This window comes from Mobula hypostoma, chromosome 18 (assembly GCF_963921235.1).
Source record: "Mobula hypostoma chromosome 18, sMobHyp1.1, whole genome shotgun sequence".
NCBI classification, from domain to species: domain Eukaryota; kingdom Metazoa; phylum Chordata; class Chondrichthyes; order Myliobatiformes; family Myliobatidae; genus Mobula; species Mobula hypostoma.
In genome coordinates, this window is record NC_086114.1 from 21,084,046 (window position 1) to 21,100,500 (window position 16,455).

General features: G+C 40.0%; 1 protein-coding gene across 1 annotated transcript in view; it reads right to left on the minus strand.

Annotated features, from left to right (window-relative positions):
• The window catches only part of si:dkey-192p21.6 (uncharacterized protein LOC565246 homolog), a 355,495-nt gene that overhangs the window by 234,629 nt on the left and 104,411 nt on the right, over nt 1–16,455 (minus strand). The window contains 1 exon segment of the mRNA XM_063070659.1: nt 6,279–6,330. Coding sequence (XP_062926729.1) covers nt 6,279–6,330 — 52 coding nt within the window.

Sequence of the window (16,455 nt, forward strand, 5' to 3'; positions counted from 1 at the left end):
ATGTGACAGTACTAAACCAATTTACCATTTTGTCAAATTTACCAATTTTACTTTTATGGCCAATTATTCTGATGTCAATGCTCCCAAAAAGATCTTGTTTTTTTTCCCTCATTAATGAAGCTCCTTAAAGGCCATTGCTTGGTCATCAATTCCAGTATCTTCCTTTGTAACTTAGTATTTCAATACTTTTTTGTTTTTAAATGCTCCAGTGAAGTAATTTGGGACAATTTGTTAAGTTAAAGGTGCTATGTTAATGAAAATTATTGTTGTTGTTATCATGCATCATACACAACACAGATGTTTATACACCAATGAGTCCTGCCACAGAATGCAGCAGTCATTGATTTGATTTGGATGCAGCAATGCCCTGGGCTAAACATTCAGTCTGACACAGATCAGATTACCAATCTAAACAGAGCCGGAATCTGCTTGCAGTCTAATTTTCTTTGATAGATCTTTTTGTCATTTCAATTTGTCAGGACCAAGATAACCCAAACTGAGCAAAGGATGGTGCACTATGACTGCAGGCTACGTGTTCAGACTGAGGAAAAGGACATGATGGAGCCACTCTTAAAGAGACGGACCTCTTTGTGGTAGCACTGCACAGACTGTTTAAGGGAGGGGCAAAGGCAAATAGGTGGTTTGCTTCTAGCATGGTTTAGTTGACACAGGAGGTCACAATGTAAAAACTGGAAGGGTATCTGATGCAAAGAAGCAAGTGTTTACATGATGTGTTTGGAACTCTCCACTTCTATAAACTGTTGAAACTAGGAGATCCAATTGAAAATTTCAAAATTGCGAGTAATCAAATTTGTTATAAAAGCATTAGGGGAGCAAGGTGAGTAGAAAACATTAAAGTACAGATCTTAAACATGAGAAAACCTGTAGATGCTGGAAATCCAAAGCAACACACACAAGATACTGGAGGAACTCAGCAGATCAGGCAGCATCTATGGAATGATACACATCTGATTTAGTAGAGTGTTGAATTGGAATGAGGGGTTCAATAGGTAGCCAAAACGCTTCAGTGTTGCCCTATAGGAAGCAAGCCTTTGAAAGAATAGTACCGCTTCCATTATGGTTCCTCAAAGAGAAATAATGGGTTTTGTTTACTCTGTGAGATTATTTAATGCCACACATTTCACTGTTTCTTCTGAAATTACACTCCTTTCACTGAGTCCCTGGCCTCAGTCAGAGATACAAGGCACACTCTCTCACCAGTGCATGTAACAGTGCTGTAGCAGGCAAACAGCCTCCAAGTTAGCTGCTAATTTTTGCCGGCGCCAAAACAACCTGGAACGTAACTTTAAACATGGAGCAAGTTGCCATCTCTTTTATCCACGTGTGTGCTTACACTGCGGTACAATTAGGCTGGGATATTCACCCAAATAATGTAACATTGTCACATGCATTTAGTCTCCAGGAAGTCTTAAAGAGTCAATATGTAAATAGTGATGACTTTCTACCTGATTCCGGATTCATATGCTGTCTCACGTGGTAGTGTAAACATTACACTACCAAGCCGGACAGCAGTTCCTAAACCACTCTATAACTTCCCAAGAGTAAGTATACAATATTATCACCCAGCAATTCATTTTAGTTTAATTTGCCCTCATTATAGAAAAATTTGGGCATCCAATCAAAAGTTTGGAAAATTGCCTGTGATTTTTAATCCCTCCAAATTTAATGCAGTTCTCCAGGAAAAGCTACTTGTAAGTGACAAAGAAGTACCTCTCCCATATTTTTGATAAAGATCTCAGAGATAAGTTTATGCATGTTACATCACAGGTTTATCCTGACACTCTAATGCAATCCTGATGAATGTTGCATCACTGGAGGTGCTGTCCTTTGGAAGACAAGTTAAATGCCCCAGCCGCTTGCATTATTTTCATCAACACTCTATTCATTTTGCTACCTTCTGATTGTTTTTATGCATCCCCCTAACCCCTTTAGACTATAAGACCGTAAGATATATAAGTAGAATTGGGCTATTTGGCCCATCATGTCTGCTCTGCCATTTAATCATGGCTAATCCATTTTCCCTCTCAGCCTTCAGATTTCCTGCCTTCTCCCTGTATCCCTTCATCTCCTGACTAATCAAGATTCTATCAACCTTTGCCTTAAATATACGCAATGACTTGGCCTCCACAGCTGCCTGTGACAACAAATTCCACAGATTCACCACTCTCTAGGTAAAGAAATTCTTCCTCATCTCTGTTCTAAAAGTTTGCCCCTCAATTCTGAAACTGTGTCCTCTGGTCTTAGACTCTCTCACCAGAGGAAACATCCTCTCCAGATCCCACTCTATCGAGGAGTCTCAACATTCGATAGGTTTCTTCTGAATTCCAATGAGTACAGGTCCAGAGTCATCAAACATATGAAGATGGTGAAGGAGAAGGTATATTCCTATGACAAGCCTTTCAGACCCAGTATCATTTTCATGAACCTCCTTTGAACCCTCTCCAATGTCAGCACATTCTTTCTTTGATGAGGGGCCCAAAACTGCTCACAATACTCCAAGTGAGGCCTCACCAGTGCTTTATAAAGCCTCAACATTACATCCTTGCTTTTATATTCTAGTCCTCTTGAAATGAATGCCAACATCGCATTTGCCTTCCTCAACACAGACACAACCTGCAAATTAACCTTCAGGGAATCCTGTACAAACTCCCAAGTCCCTTTGTGCCTCAGATTTTTGAATTTTCTCTCTATTTAGAAAATAGTTTCCCCTTTTATTTCTTCTACCAAAGTTCATGATCATAAGCTTCTGACACTGTATTACATCTGCCAGTTCTTTGCCCATTTTCCTAACCTAAGTTCCTCTGTAGCCTCTCTACTTCCTCAAAACTACCTGCCCCTCCACCTACCTTCATATCGTCCTCAAACTTTGCCACAAAACTATCAATTCCATCATCTAAGTCATTGACATATAACGTAAAGAGAAGCGGTTCATCCACAATCAGATTACTACGCACCTCCTATTGCTCCACTCTCCTACTAAACATGCGCTTCTATTCTACAGTAAACTGCATCTGCTATCTATTTGACCACTTGCCTAATATACATGTGATATTTATTAAATTTAACACTCCCTATTTCATAGCTTATTTTGGCCATTGATTCACTCAAACCTTTGCACCTTACAATTTGGGTATCATCATCTGGAGGAGAAATCCAAGCCTCTGGTATAAAGTTCACAAAGGGCTTGAACAGAGAATCACAGAATGAGTACACAAAGAGCTCAACCAGATTTATTAAACAGCAAGCCAGCTAACCCATTTCCCCTGCCTGTTCTCTGTGGCCAATATTTTTATTCAGATAATTATAATTAAGAACAGATCTCATTAAAGTTTGAAGTGTCATACAACAATCACTTGTACAGGTTTTGCACCTTCAGTATCAATTGGAATGTAAAAAATGGAAGCTCGGAGTGGCAATAGGACTAGAAATTAATTTGCACAACACCCGAAAAGTTTTTTTTGGTGAAAATGATGGTAATGCTGAGTGAATTGATTTTGTACGTTTTTAAATGCTCAAGCATCAGTTGTGAATATCATCTGCTCATGTTGGATAAGAGTTTTTGTGCTACTGAGCAATTTGAGAGAGTCAAATTTGCTTCAATTATGTAACAGTCCTGAAATGCTGACAATTCATTATTTGTACAATATTCAAGCACATTGGTCTGAAAACTAACAGTTGCTGTTCACATACAGAGGCATGATCAACTTTCACTGTTGCTCAAGGCTCAGGAACAATGTTGTTTAAATGGATAATCACACCAAACCTGGAGTCACAGTTCCGTACTGCTCACTCTGAAAACAGATCCTTCTTTGGATTTTCATCTGCAACTTAAAGAACATCAAGTGCTGGCAGAATATCAACTTGGTGAAAGAGACTTTGGTCCACCTGAAATTTATTGGTCTCCCAACACATAGAAATGTCCATGGAGGAACGCTGCTGACTGGCACATTCCAGGTTGCAGAAGAACACTGAAGTTTGGAGTACCCATCACAAGGGCACTGTGCAGAAGGACCACTGTGTAAGGTTCTTCTACTAATGGATAGGGAGGGCCAGGTTAGGTGAGGAAACCCCTCAATTAATTGTTGTAGTAGTATTCCACACAGGGGGCCACATACACGGCGGCAGTGCTATTGATGTTAGGAATGTATTAGAACAGTACTGAAAGCATTGAATATGAATTTAAAGACTGAAAAGGCATTGTACAGTTCATTCTTGTAATTTTTTTATTATGAATAAAGTTTATTTTGATAAAAAAAACTAAAACTAACTTAAAAGGGCCCATTTAACTAGACCTAACACTCCCATTCATGGATAACATGGGCATGCAAAAACTACACCTCAGACACCATAAGAATCAAGACATAGAAAGCACATTATCGTTCAGCATCCAATACATGTTCCCCTACGCTTGACAAGGAGATTCATTCTGATCCACCATTCCTGGAGGATAATGTCGATTTAGACTACTTTCTCAAAAGAGGGTGGCGAGGTGGAGATATGTTTCTACCAAAGGAGATGTAAGGTACACTTTCCCTCCACGAATCTGCAGGTAACTCCTGGGCAAGGTGCAGCACCTGCTCAGCCCCCCAATCAGGCATGGGAGCAGGTGGTGGATGGTCATATCACAAGTCCCGGTTATGCGACCACTGATGCCAGGCAGATAATCTCTTGGAGCGACGGAGGATGAGAGGTGACCTGATAGAGGTCTATAAGATGTTGAGAGGCATTGGTCATGTGGATAGTCAGAGGCTTTTTCCCAAGGCTGAAATGGCTGGCATGAGAGGGCATAGTTTTAAGGTGCTTGGAAGAAGGTACAGAGGAGCTGTCAGGGGTAAGTTTTTACGGTGAGTGCATGGAATGAGCTGCCGGTGACATGGTGGAGGTGGATACAATAGGGTCTTCTAAGAGACTCCTGGATAAGTACGTGGAGCTTAGAAAAATAGAGGACCATAGGTAACCCTAGGTAATTTCTAAGGGAAGGCCATGTTCGGCACAGCTCTGTGGGCCAAAGGGCCCATATTGTGCTGTAGGTTTTCTATTCTATTCTATATATTGGTTGGGGTCAACCATCTTGTAAAGACACTACCCAGAAGAAGGGAATGGCAAACCACTTCTGTAGGACAATTATGATCGCCTATGTCATACAACCTGGCACATGATGATGATGATGATGATTTCTCAAGGGAGTTCTTTCTCATTTTTGTGATCTCAGAAAATCTCGTTGATACCCATGCTGGTGCCTCACTGCTCTCATGATGAAAGTCAAGTTCACTTTCATTCTCAGTTCTTAGCTTCAGGATCATTCCTGCTCACAGCTGCTAACATAACTAGCTGGCCTGCTCTAGTAATTAAAATATCAGAGTTTGCTGCTCACTGCTACATTACAAAGGACATTTACAGTCTCTATATTCCATTTCAGTGTCTGGAGTAGGCCGAATAGACTTGGGCATTTGCTGTCATTACTGATAGTTTGCTTTCATGTGGCCATTAGAGCTCCCATTCTCATCACACATATATCTGGCAACAGGAAGACATTATATTCTCTCAATGTGTGCTTGACAGTAGAGCTTCAGAGGATCTTTCTCCAAGTGAATTCAAGATATGCTGGCGATATTATAACAGGTGTGAGACTATATAGTAGCATGGTGCTTAGTGCAATCACTTTAGGGTACCAGAAATTTCTATTTGGGATTTGATTCCCACCGATATCTGTAATCATTTTGTACATTGTCCCCATGACTGCATAGGCTTCTACTTGGTGATCCAGTTTCCTCCCACATTCCAAAGAAGTACGGGTTAGTGTTATTAAGTTGTAGGCATGCTATATTGGGACTGGAAGCATGGCAATATTTTAGAGCTGCTCCCGGCACAATCTTCATTAATTTGATTTGACGAAAGTGATGAATTTCACTGTATGTCTCAATGTTTCAATGTACACGTGACAAATAAAGCTAATCTTTAATTCTCATGAATCATTCATTCTTAGCCCATCACAGTGTCTCTTATCTTTCCAGTGTTACACTGCCCTACATAACGAACTCTGCACTCTGCTCTAACAGTTGATCACTCTGTTTACATCTCCAAATACACCACATAGCCAAAGCTACAGTCACAAACATACGACTGTCAGGAACTGAGTGGACATCCTAACTGTGAGGTATCTCCATTCAGTCTATGCTGCACCCTCCAGAAATCAACAGCCAGTAAGTCATTCCTTGTACTCTTTACTGCAATATTTGATCATCAGAAAAACTCACCGTCTGCCACAATGCAGAAATGGGAGGACCAGAAGCCCATGCAAGCACAGCCCTAGGGAGAGGGGGGAGCAAGTGACAGAGGAAAAGGGAGTAAGGGAGGAGAAGGAAGGCAGTACAAACATATTCATGTGAGTGAATATGACTGGAGATTTTAGAATTGTCCTTTTTTTGACTTAAGATGTTATTTAAGAAGCATGACTACACTTTGTTAAATGCTGGGTAATATCCTCATTTCTTTAGGAGTCACACAACACTATTTTAACACCACAAAAAAAAGATGTGGATAATTAGATTTTTTTCTACATTGACAATACATTTTAGTTGACTGATTTTGATATTGTCTCTTACATCTTTCACATAAAAAAAAAATTGGTGGCCAATATTTTTGACCAAGTCCATTCCTAAGTTATGAACACAATACTTCCTGCTATAAGAAATACTGTAGTACATATATGAGTCCATTTTCTGTGGAATATTTCACACATTCCCCTTTCATTCGCAATCCATGAACTACTATATTGTTTGACATCATTCACAATTCAGAATATTCTTTCTGTCTTGACACTCAGTTACGAATCTCCAACCACTCTCTTAACCAAAGGTCTTCCATTCACCACTTCAATAACCAATCACTCCACTCCTCTCTCCCTCTGAAATTTCATCCTTACATCACTGTGATGATCAAAGCTAAGCATTTACTTTATCCTCTATTATTGCCATTGTTGTTACATTCAAGCTAGGTTTTATCAGACCTGTTGCTTCCTTTATTTACCATGTTTGTACCACATCTTTACCCTTCCTATTTTGGCTCTGTCCATCTTTAATTGCCGCCACAGGTCTTTGCCTTCATGTTGTTACATGACTGTTACATTATGTTGTTACATAATGGTAACATTAAAGCTTAAGTTAAAACATAAAAACATAGAAAAACATAGAAAACCTACAGCACAATACAGGCCCTTCAGCCCACAGAGCTGTACCTCTGCTATCTCCTCCAGATCCATACACACTTTTCCACTGTCACACTTGATTAGTCCTATTCTCTCATATCTTATCCTCTTGCTCTTCAAATACTTATAGAACGCCTTGGGGTTTTCCTTAATCCTGCTCACCAAGGCCTTCTCATGGCCCCATCTGGCTCTTCTAATTTCATTTTTAAACTCCTTCCTGCTGGCCTTATAATCTTCTAGATCTCTATCATTACCTAGTTTTTTGAACCTTTCATAAGCTTTTCTTTTCTTCTTGACTAGATTTTCAACAGCCTTTGTACACCACGGTTCCTTTATCCTACCATCCTTCCCGTCTCATTGGAATGTACCTCTGCAAAACACCACGCAAATATCCCCTGAACATTTGCCACATTTCTGCTGTACATTTCCCTAAGAACATCTGTTCCAAATTTATGCTTCCAAGTTCCTGCTTGATAGCTTTATATTTCCCCTTATTCCAATTAAACACTTTCCTAACTTGTCTGTTCCTATTCCTCTCCAATGTGATCACTTTCTCCAAAATGCTCTTTCCCCGAGAGACCTGACACCTGACCAGGTTCATTTCCCAATACCAGATCAAGTACAGCCTCTCCTCTTGTAGGCGTATCTACATATTGAGTCAAGAAACCTTCCTGAACACACCTAACAAACTCCACCTCATCTAAACCCCTTGCTCTAGGGAGATGCCAATCAGCATCTGGGAAATTAAAATCTCCCACCACAACAACCCTGTTATTATTACACCTTTCCAGAATTTGTCTCCCTATCTGCCAAAATCTGTCACCATATCTGAAAGTGAATACATTGGTTCAGTTATCCTTCTTATAATTTAGGGAATTGTAATCCAGCAATTACTTTCTTGACAAATTCCTAATATGGTCTATAGTTTGTACAGCTGGTAAATTCCCTCTTACAGTTTCAGCCAAATCCTTGCTTATGTCTTCAAAAATTCATTTTGTTATAGCCTGACCTCTAATTTGTGACCCTCCTGTTTCCTCTTCAAACCCAATATTGATGTTCAATCATGTTACATGCCGGACTGCCTGCTATTTTCTGTCATTACTCATAAGCAAAATTAAGATCATCTGCTGCTTTGTTGGCTCATCCTCCTTCAGGAAAGCATTCAGTAAATTATATCATGCCTATTGCTACTGTTCTTTCTTCCCTAAATACATGCAGCTTAAAACCTCCTTTTATTATTTTTCCTCATCGTACTTTGGTCATATAAACATAGTCTTCTGGTAGGCTATTCCTATCAAATCACACTGCTTTAAAGGCACTATATCAAAGCAACCAGTGTAACTAATGGTTATGTATGTTTGCAGTGAGCTTTAGCAATTCAACTTGCTCTAGTTTAACCTCTTTCTGTTTGAAGATCAGTAGCAGTGTTTGTGCCTGAAGCTATTTCACCTCCCCAGCAGTTCAAACTTTAAGCAATCACAAGGTCAAGCACTGACAAATATAATGATTAAGTACTTAGGTCACAGAGCAGCTCTCCATATTTACAAACCTTCGCTTTCTCAACCACCATACTTCTTTAGCCACCAACCCCACAGAAATTTTCAATCAATAATCTCCAATCAATATATGATAACAATCTTATTCATTAATATTTTAAATAGTTTCTTTATGAGTGTAAGAAAATCGATGCACTATTTAATTGACAAATTTCATATCTGTCTTAGAGGGAATTCCACGGTCTCATGGTTATTGAATGAAGCCACACTCAGTGAGAGGGCAAGTGGACAAGCAACAAAGTCTCATGTCCTACTGACATCATTTTCTTTTGTACTTAAAGATTTTAAATAGCTACTTCACCTAAGAGCTACAGTGGTGGCAATGTTCATTAATTCTTTTATTTAGTTTATTATTATTTGAATATTAAACACTATGGAGGAAGTTTTCAGGCAATCCAGGTCACAAATAGCAAAAGCAGAAAATAACCAATTTATAGAGACATGAAGTTATAGAACACTACAGCACAGGAACAGTCCCTTTAGCTCATCTCGTCTATGCCAAACCATTAATCTACCTCGTCCCGTTGACCTGCACCTGGACCATAGCCCTCCATACCAGCCACCCATGTAACCAATCAAATTTCTCTTAAGTGCTGAAATTGAACCCGCATCCACCACTTATGCTGGCAGCTTGTTCCATACTCTCACAATCCTCTGAATGAAGAAATTCTCCTTCATGTTTCCCTTAAACATTTCAACTTTCACCCTTTGCCCATGATCTCCATTTGTAGTCTCACCCAGTGGAAAAAGCTTGCTTCCATTTACCCTATCTATACCCTCTTCATTTTGTATACCTCTATCAAATCTCCTCTCAATCTTCCAAGTTTTAGAGAATAAAGTCCTAACCTACTCAACCTTTTCCTACAACCTTGGTCCTCAAGTCCCGGCAACATTCTTATAAGTTTTCTCTGCGCTCTTTCAGTCTTATTTACAGTATAACTTTCTTGTAGGTAGGTTACCAGAACTGCAAATAATACTCCAAATTAAGCCTCATGAACGCTTTATATATGATTTCAACTCCTGTACTCAATGCATTGATTTATGAAGACCAACGTGCCAAAAGCTTTCTTTACAACTCTGTCTACCTGTGACACTGCTTTCAAGGAATTATGGATCTGTATTCCAGATCCCTCTCTCTACCACACTCCTCGGTGCCTGACCGCTCACCATGTAAGACCTATCTTGGTTGATCCTCCCAAAGTGCAACACCTCACACTTGCCTGCATTAAATTCCATTTACCATTTTTCAGTTTATTTTTTCCAACTGGTACAAATCCCCATGTAAGCTCTGACAACCTTCCTTGCCGTCCATTATTCCTCTAATCTTGGTGTCATCCAGAAATTTGCTGATCCAGTTTACCACATTCTTATCCAGATCGTTGATATAGATGACAAACAACAGACTCATCACCGATCCCAGCAACACTCTACTAGTCACAGAGCTCCACTCAGGGAAGCAGCTATCTACCACCATTTTCTGGCTTCCCCCACAAAGCCAACGTCTAATCCAATTCCCTACCTCATCTTGAATGCCAAGTGACTGAATCTTATTGACTAAGCTACTATGCAGGACCTTGCTAAAATCAATGAAGGCAACATCCACTGCCTTGCCTTCATCCACTTACCTGATAACTTTGTTGAAAAACTTTACAAAAAAGATTGGTTAGATATGACCTCCCACACACGAAGCCATGTTGAATATCCATAATCAGTCCCTGTCTGTACAAATGCTTACACTGTATGCCCAGTCCATTAGAAAACCTTCTAATTACTTTCCCACTACTGATGTCAGGCTTATTGGTCTATAATTTCCTGACTTAGTCTTAGAACCTTTCTTAAATAATTGAACAACATTATCCTCCAATGTTCTGGCACCCAGCTGTGGCTACGGATGTTTTAAGTATTTCTGCTGGGCCCTTGAAATTTCTTCACTGGCCTCCCACAGGGTCCAGGGAACACCTTTTCAGGCCCTGGGTATTTATCCACACTAATTTGCCTCACCTCCTCAGCAAACACCTCCTCCTCTATAATCTGTATAGGGTCCATGAAGTTGATGCTGCTTTGCCTCACTTCTATAGACTCTGTGCCCATCTCCTGAGTAAATACAGATGGAAAAAATTCATTTAAAATTTCCCCCATCTCCTTTAGCCCCATGCATGGATTACCACCCTGGTCTTCCAGAGGACCAGTTTTGTCTCTTGCTATTTGTTTGCTTTTAATAATCTGTAGAAGCCCTTAGGAATCTCCTTCACCTTATCCGCTAGAGCAATCTCTTGCCTCCTCTGAGCCTCCTGTTTTCTTGCATTTCTTATACTCTTCAAGTATCTCTTTTGTTTCTCCTGCCTATACCTGCTTTGCACCCCCATCTTTTTCTTGACCAGGACCTCAATATCCCTCAATATCCCTCAAAAACCAAGGTTCTGTAAATCTATTATCCATGCCTTTTATTCGGACAGAAGCATACAAACACTGTACTCTCAAAATTTCACTTTTGAAGGACTCCCATTTACCAAGTACACCTTTGCCAGAAAACCACCCACTGCCACAATGAGACCACACTTAGTTTGAAGGAGCAACACTTTATATTTTGGCTGGGTAGCCTCCGACCTGATGGCAGGAACATTGATTTCTCAAACTTCTGGTAATGCCTCCCCCTTCACCATCCCCCATTCCCATTTCCCTCTCTTGCCTTATCTCCTTACCTGTCCATCAACTCCCCTGGTGCTCCTCTCCCCTTTTCTTTCTCCCATGGCCTTCTGTCCTCTCCAATCAGATTCCCCCTTCTCCAGCCCTGTATCTCTTTCACCAATCGACCTCCCAGCTCTTTTCTTCACCTCTCCCCCTCCCAGTTTCACCTAATACTTCCCCACCTTCTTATCCTGACTCCTCATCTTTTTTTCTCCATTCTTGATGAAGGGTCTCGGCCCAAAACGTTGACTATACTCTTTTGCATAGATGCTGCCAGACATGCTGAGTTCCTCCAGCATTGTGTTCATGTTGCTATCCCAATCCACACTTGCCAGATCCATTCTGTAACCATCAAAATTGGCTTTTCTCCAATTTAGAATCCCAACCTGAGGACCAGACCTAACTTTTACCATAATTACCTTGAAACTAATGGCATTATGATGACTAGATGCAAAGTGTACCCCTACACAAACTTCTGTCATCAGCCCTGTCTCATTCATTAATAGGAGATCTAGTATCATACTCTCACTCATTGGGACTTCCATGTACTGATTAACGAAACTTTCTTGAACACCTTTGACAAGCTCTTTCCTAATTAACACTTCTAGGGTATGGGAGTCCTAGTCACTATATGGAAAGTTAAAATCACCTACTATCACAGCTTTATGTTTCTTCAAACAGTCTGCAATCTCTCTACAAATTTGCTCCTCTAAATCCCGCGGACCTTTCTTATTCCCCATAAAGCCTCACTCGATGAACTCTCCAGTCTGTCCTGTCTGAGCACTGCCATGAGATTTTCCTTGACTAATAATACCACCCCTGTCTTTTTTACCCCTTCCACTCTATCACATCTAACACAAAGGAACCCCAGAACACTGAGCTACCAGTCCTGCTCCTCCTGCAACCAAGTCTCTCTAGCTCCTACAATGTCATAATTCCATGTGCTGATCCATGCCCTAAGCTCATTCACCTTTCCTACAATACTCCTTGCATTGAAATAAAGGCAGCTCAAAACCACACTCAACCTTTTGATTCCTGATTGTATGTCGGCTTAACAACATCTTTCTCCACAACCACTCCACTATCTGTTATGGCACTCTGGTTCCCTACAACTCTAGTTTAAATTTACTACTCTGATTTGAAATCAAAATGAGAATAAAACAGATAACCAATGATGAAGAAGAGAATTGAATGATTGATTAACATGGCCAGAGACCTGATGTACAGAAGAAATGTTATTAGAAAGATTGATTGAGGAACAGAGCCAATCCTGCAGCAAAAGTTACTTTATTAGCACAGAGATGCTATTTTTTAAAATATCATTAAAGGGGACTGATATGGTCCTTCAAAGATAGACACAAACTCTGCCAAATCAGAGCACTTGCAATTTGAAGATATTTTAAAATGTTGGTGTATTCTTGACTAATTATTATTATCAGTCATTGTTATGTATGCTGCCAGATGAATCGGGAAACAGAATCTAGAGAATGGGTCAACAACAAGCATTGAATTGATACCATTGTATCATCCTTTTCTTGATTTATTCACAAATCAGGCAAAATTAGGCTAACTGTTATTACATGCAAATTGTACTGAGATCCTCTATGCACTAATGTACAGTAATGTGAATGTGCTCTTCATCAACAGTGAGGACTTTAACTGCAGTAGCAGGCCTTTAGCAGCAAAAGCAGACCAGCACCTGTATTACTTAAAGGATCTGCCTCTGCCTAGGCTGAAAGATCCTGAGATCACCTCGCTTTAAGATAAGAACTTAAGTTCTTTTTTGCTAATAGATCCTGACCAACACGATGCTCCCCAATGAATACACAATGTTTATCAGCCGTTGAAGTCCAGATGCTTGTCCCCATCAGTAATGCACCATGGGTAGAGGTGCGAAGGACTGCCTTGTTAGCAGTAAATGCGTGAGTGAGTCTCTGGTGGCAGGATGCAGAAGGGGTAGGTACAAATGGATTACTGACTGAACAGATTTATTACAGAAATGTAAAATCACCAATGCATAATTTTACAGGTTGGATTGAATGCTTTTGACACCTAAGTAATTGAAGTGCATTTTTGCCAATAAATTTAATGGCCCCATCAAAATAAACAATTAAGAGATTTGGGAAAATGAAAGGCAGGGTCATTAAATCACCCAGCTAAGTGAACACTGTATAATCAAGTGGGCTGCACAATTATACACTACACTGGTTGTTCTAAATGCTGAACACAAAAGCAACACTCTCCAGAGTTGAAACAAAGCAAGGATTTTCAGAACAGTTGTAGCAAAGGGCATTTGACAAGAAAATTCTTTATAATTTTACAGTGACCAAAGGGCTACATTTAGACAGCAGTTATATTGCCTTATTTGGGTTAAAATAAAGCATCTTAAGCACACATCTTTATGAAAATAGGCAACATTATTTTTGTGCCTGTTTTTGACCAGAGTCTCAAGTAAGCTAATGCAAAGCCGTGCAGGGTTTTCTTAAAGCCTACCAAACTGCCACATGCACATGACAGCCTTAGTATAACCATTGGCATCTCCTCCCAAGAGTCCTTTCAACTATCAAAATACTGAACCAAATATATTTAACATTCTGACAAGTGAATTTTCTGAATGCATTATCCTACCCATTTTCCACCATTAAAAATTGCTGATAACCTCGGTAGGAGTCAAACAGAGACTGCTCTGCAATATAAGAAGGGACGACATATCACAAAGAGAGAAGGCAAGAACAGAAGCAGAAATACAAGTCTCTTTTAATATTTCGACATGGAGGCATTGCACGTCAGCTAACACCTCCATGACAAATCTGGGGAAAAGGCTTCTCATACTTGCTTAACCTCTTGTTAAAAAGGACACTGCAAATATATGAATAAGACACATCTTTAAACCCAACATGCCTTTCTTTCGAGTGCAACAAAAGGCAAAATTTAACAGGCCTACATATACAAATGAGCGGAACAACATTAGTTAATATCTCATCTTGCTCAATTTACGGTGAGACATCTATTAACTGTTTGAAATCTGCTATTGTGGTTTGTGATGTAATCAGTCATGGATATATTCTGGCAACAGTTACACATTCTTTGTAAACAACAAATTTTTTAATGATTTCATGCATTTTTAAAAATAGTTGCATGGTGGAATGACTGATCATCTGCAAGTCACCTATTGATGAATGTCGGGTGAGGAGCGAACACATGATTGGATATCATACATATGAAGGGTGATTGATAAGTTCGTGGCCTAGGTAGAAGGAGTCAATTTTAGAAAACCTAGCACATTAATGTTTCAACACAGTCCCCTCCTACATGTACAGACTTAGTCCAGCGCTCGTGCAGCATACGGATCCCTTCTTTGTAGAAGTGGTCCGCAGCAGGGGTGATTGGTAAGTTTGTGGCCTAAGGTAGAAGGAGATGAGTTATTAACTTCAAACTTTCTGCATTATCACTCAAAGAGTTGAACTGCACGTGCATGTAACAAGAGCGTCTTGGACCTCCAGGCAGTCCACATCAGGGGTGATTGATAAGTTTGTGGCCTAAGGTAGAAGGAGATGAGTTATACAGCTCTTGTTACATGTCTGGAGGTCCAAGACGCCGACTTCTACAAAGAAGGATCCGTATGCTTCACGACTGCTGGACTAAGTGTGTAAACGTAGGAGGGGACTATGTTGAAAAATAAATGTGCTAGATTTTCTAAAATTGACTCCTTCTACCTTAGGCCATGAACTGATCAATCACTCCTCGTAATTCTTACTTTTTATTCATTCATGCTTCAGGATGTGATGTCACTGGGAAAGCCGGCATTTATTCTCCAACCCTAATTGCTCTTGAGAAGATAGTAGTGAGCCATCTTCTTGAACCATTGCAACTTCTATAGTTGTACTGTGGAGAGCATTCTGACAGGCTGCATCACTGTCTGGTATGGAGGGGCTACTGCATATGATCGAAAGAAGATGCAGAAGGTTGTAAATCTAGTCAGCTCCATCTTGGGTATTGCCTACTAAGTACCCAGGACATCTTCAGGGAAAGGCAGCATCCATTATTAAGGACCTCTAGCATCCAGGGCATGCCCTTTTCTCACTGTTACCATCAGGTAGGAGATACAGAAGCCTGAAGGCACACACTCAGTGATTCAGGAACAGCTTCTTCTCCTCTGCCATCCATTTCCTAAATTGAATCTTTGGACACTACCTCATTTATTTCTGTTTTTGCATGTTTTTTAATCTATTCAATATACATAATTAATTTCCTTATTTATTAATTATTATTTTTATTTATTATTATTATCTTTTTTCTCTGCTAGATTATATATCGCATTGAACTACTGCTGCTAAGTTAACAAATTTCACATCACATGCCGGTGATAATAAACCTGATTCTGATTCTGATTCTGATCTTAGTAACGGTACTCCCACAATACTGTTGGGTAGAGTATTGCAAGATTTAGGTCCATGTCAATACAGGATCACTAACATATTTACAATCAGCACAGTGTTTGACTTGGAGGGGCACCTATAGGTAGCGGTGTTCCGATTTGTATGCTGCTCTTCACCTTCCTGGTGACAAATGTCATGGATTAGCAGGTGTCCTCTCAGTACCCCAAGAGAGTAACTGCATTGCATTTTGTCAACGGCATGTTCTGTAGCCACTCTGCACTGGTAATGAAGGGAGCGGCTAAAGAAGGACTTAGATAGATTAAGAGAATGAGCAAAGAAGTGGCAGATGGAATACCATGTCGGGAAGTATATGGTCATGTACTTTAGTAGAAGAAATGAAAAGGTTGACTATTTTCTAAATAGAGAGAAAATACAAAACTCTGAGGTGCAAAGGGACTTGGGAGTCCTCATGCAGGATTCCCTGTAGGTTAAGTTGTAGGTTGAGTCTGTGGTGCGTAGGGCAAATGTAATGTAATCATTTCGAGAGGATTAGAATATAAAAGCAAGGATGTAGTACAGGTGTCCCCCGCTCTTCGAACATTCA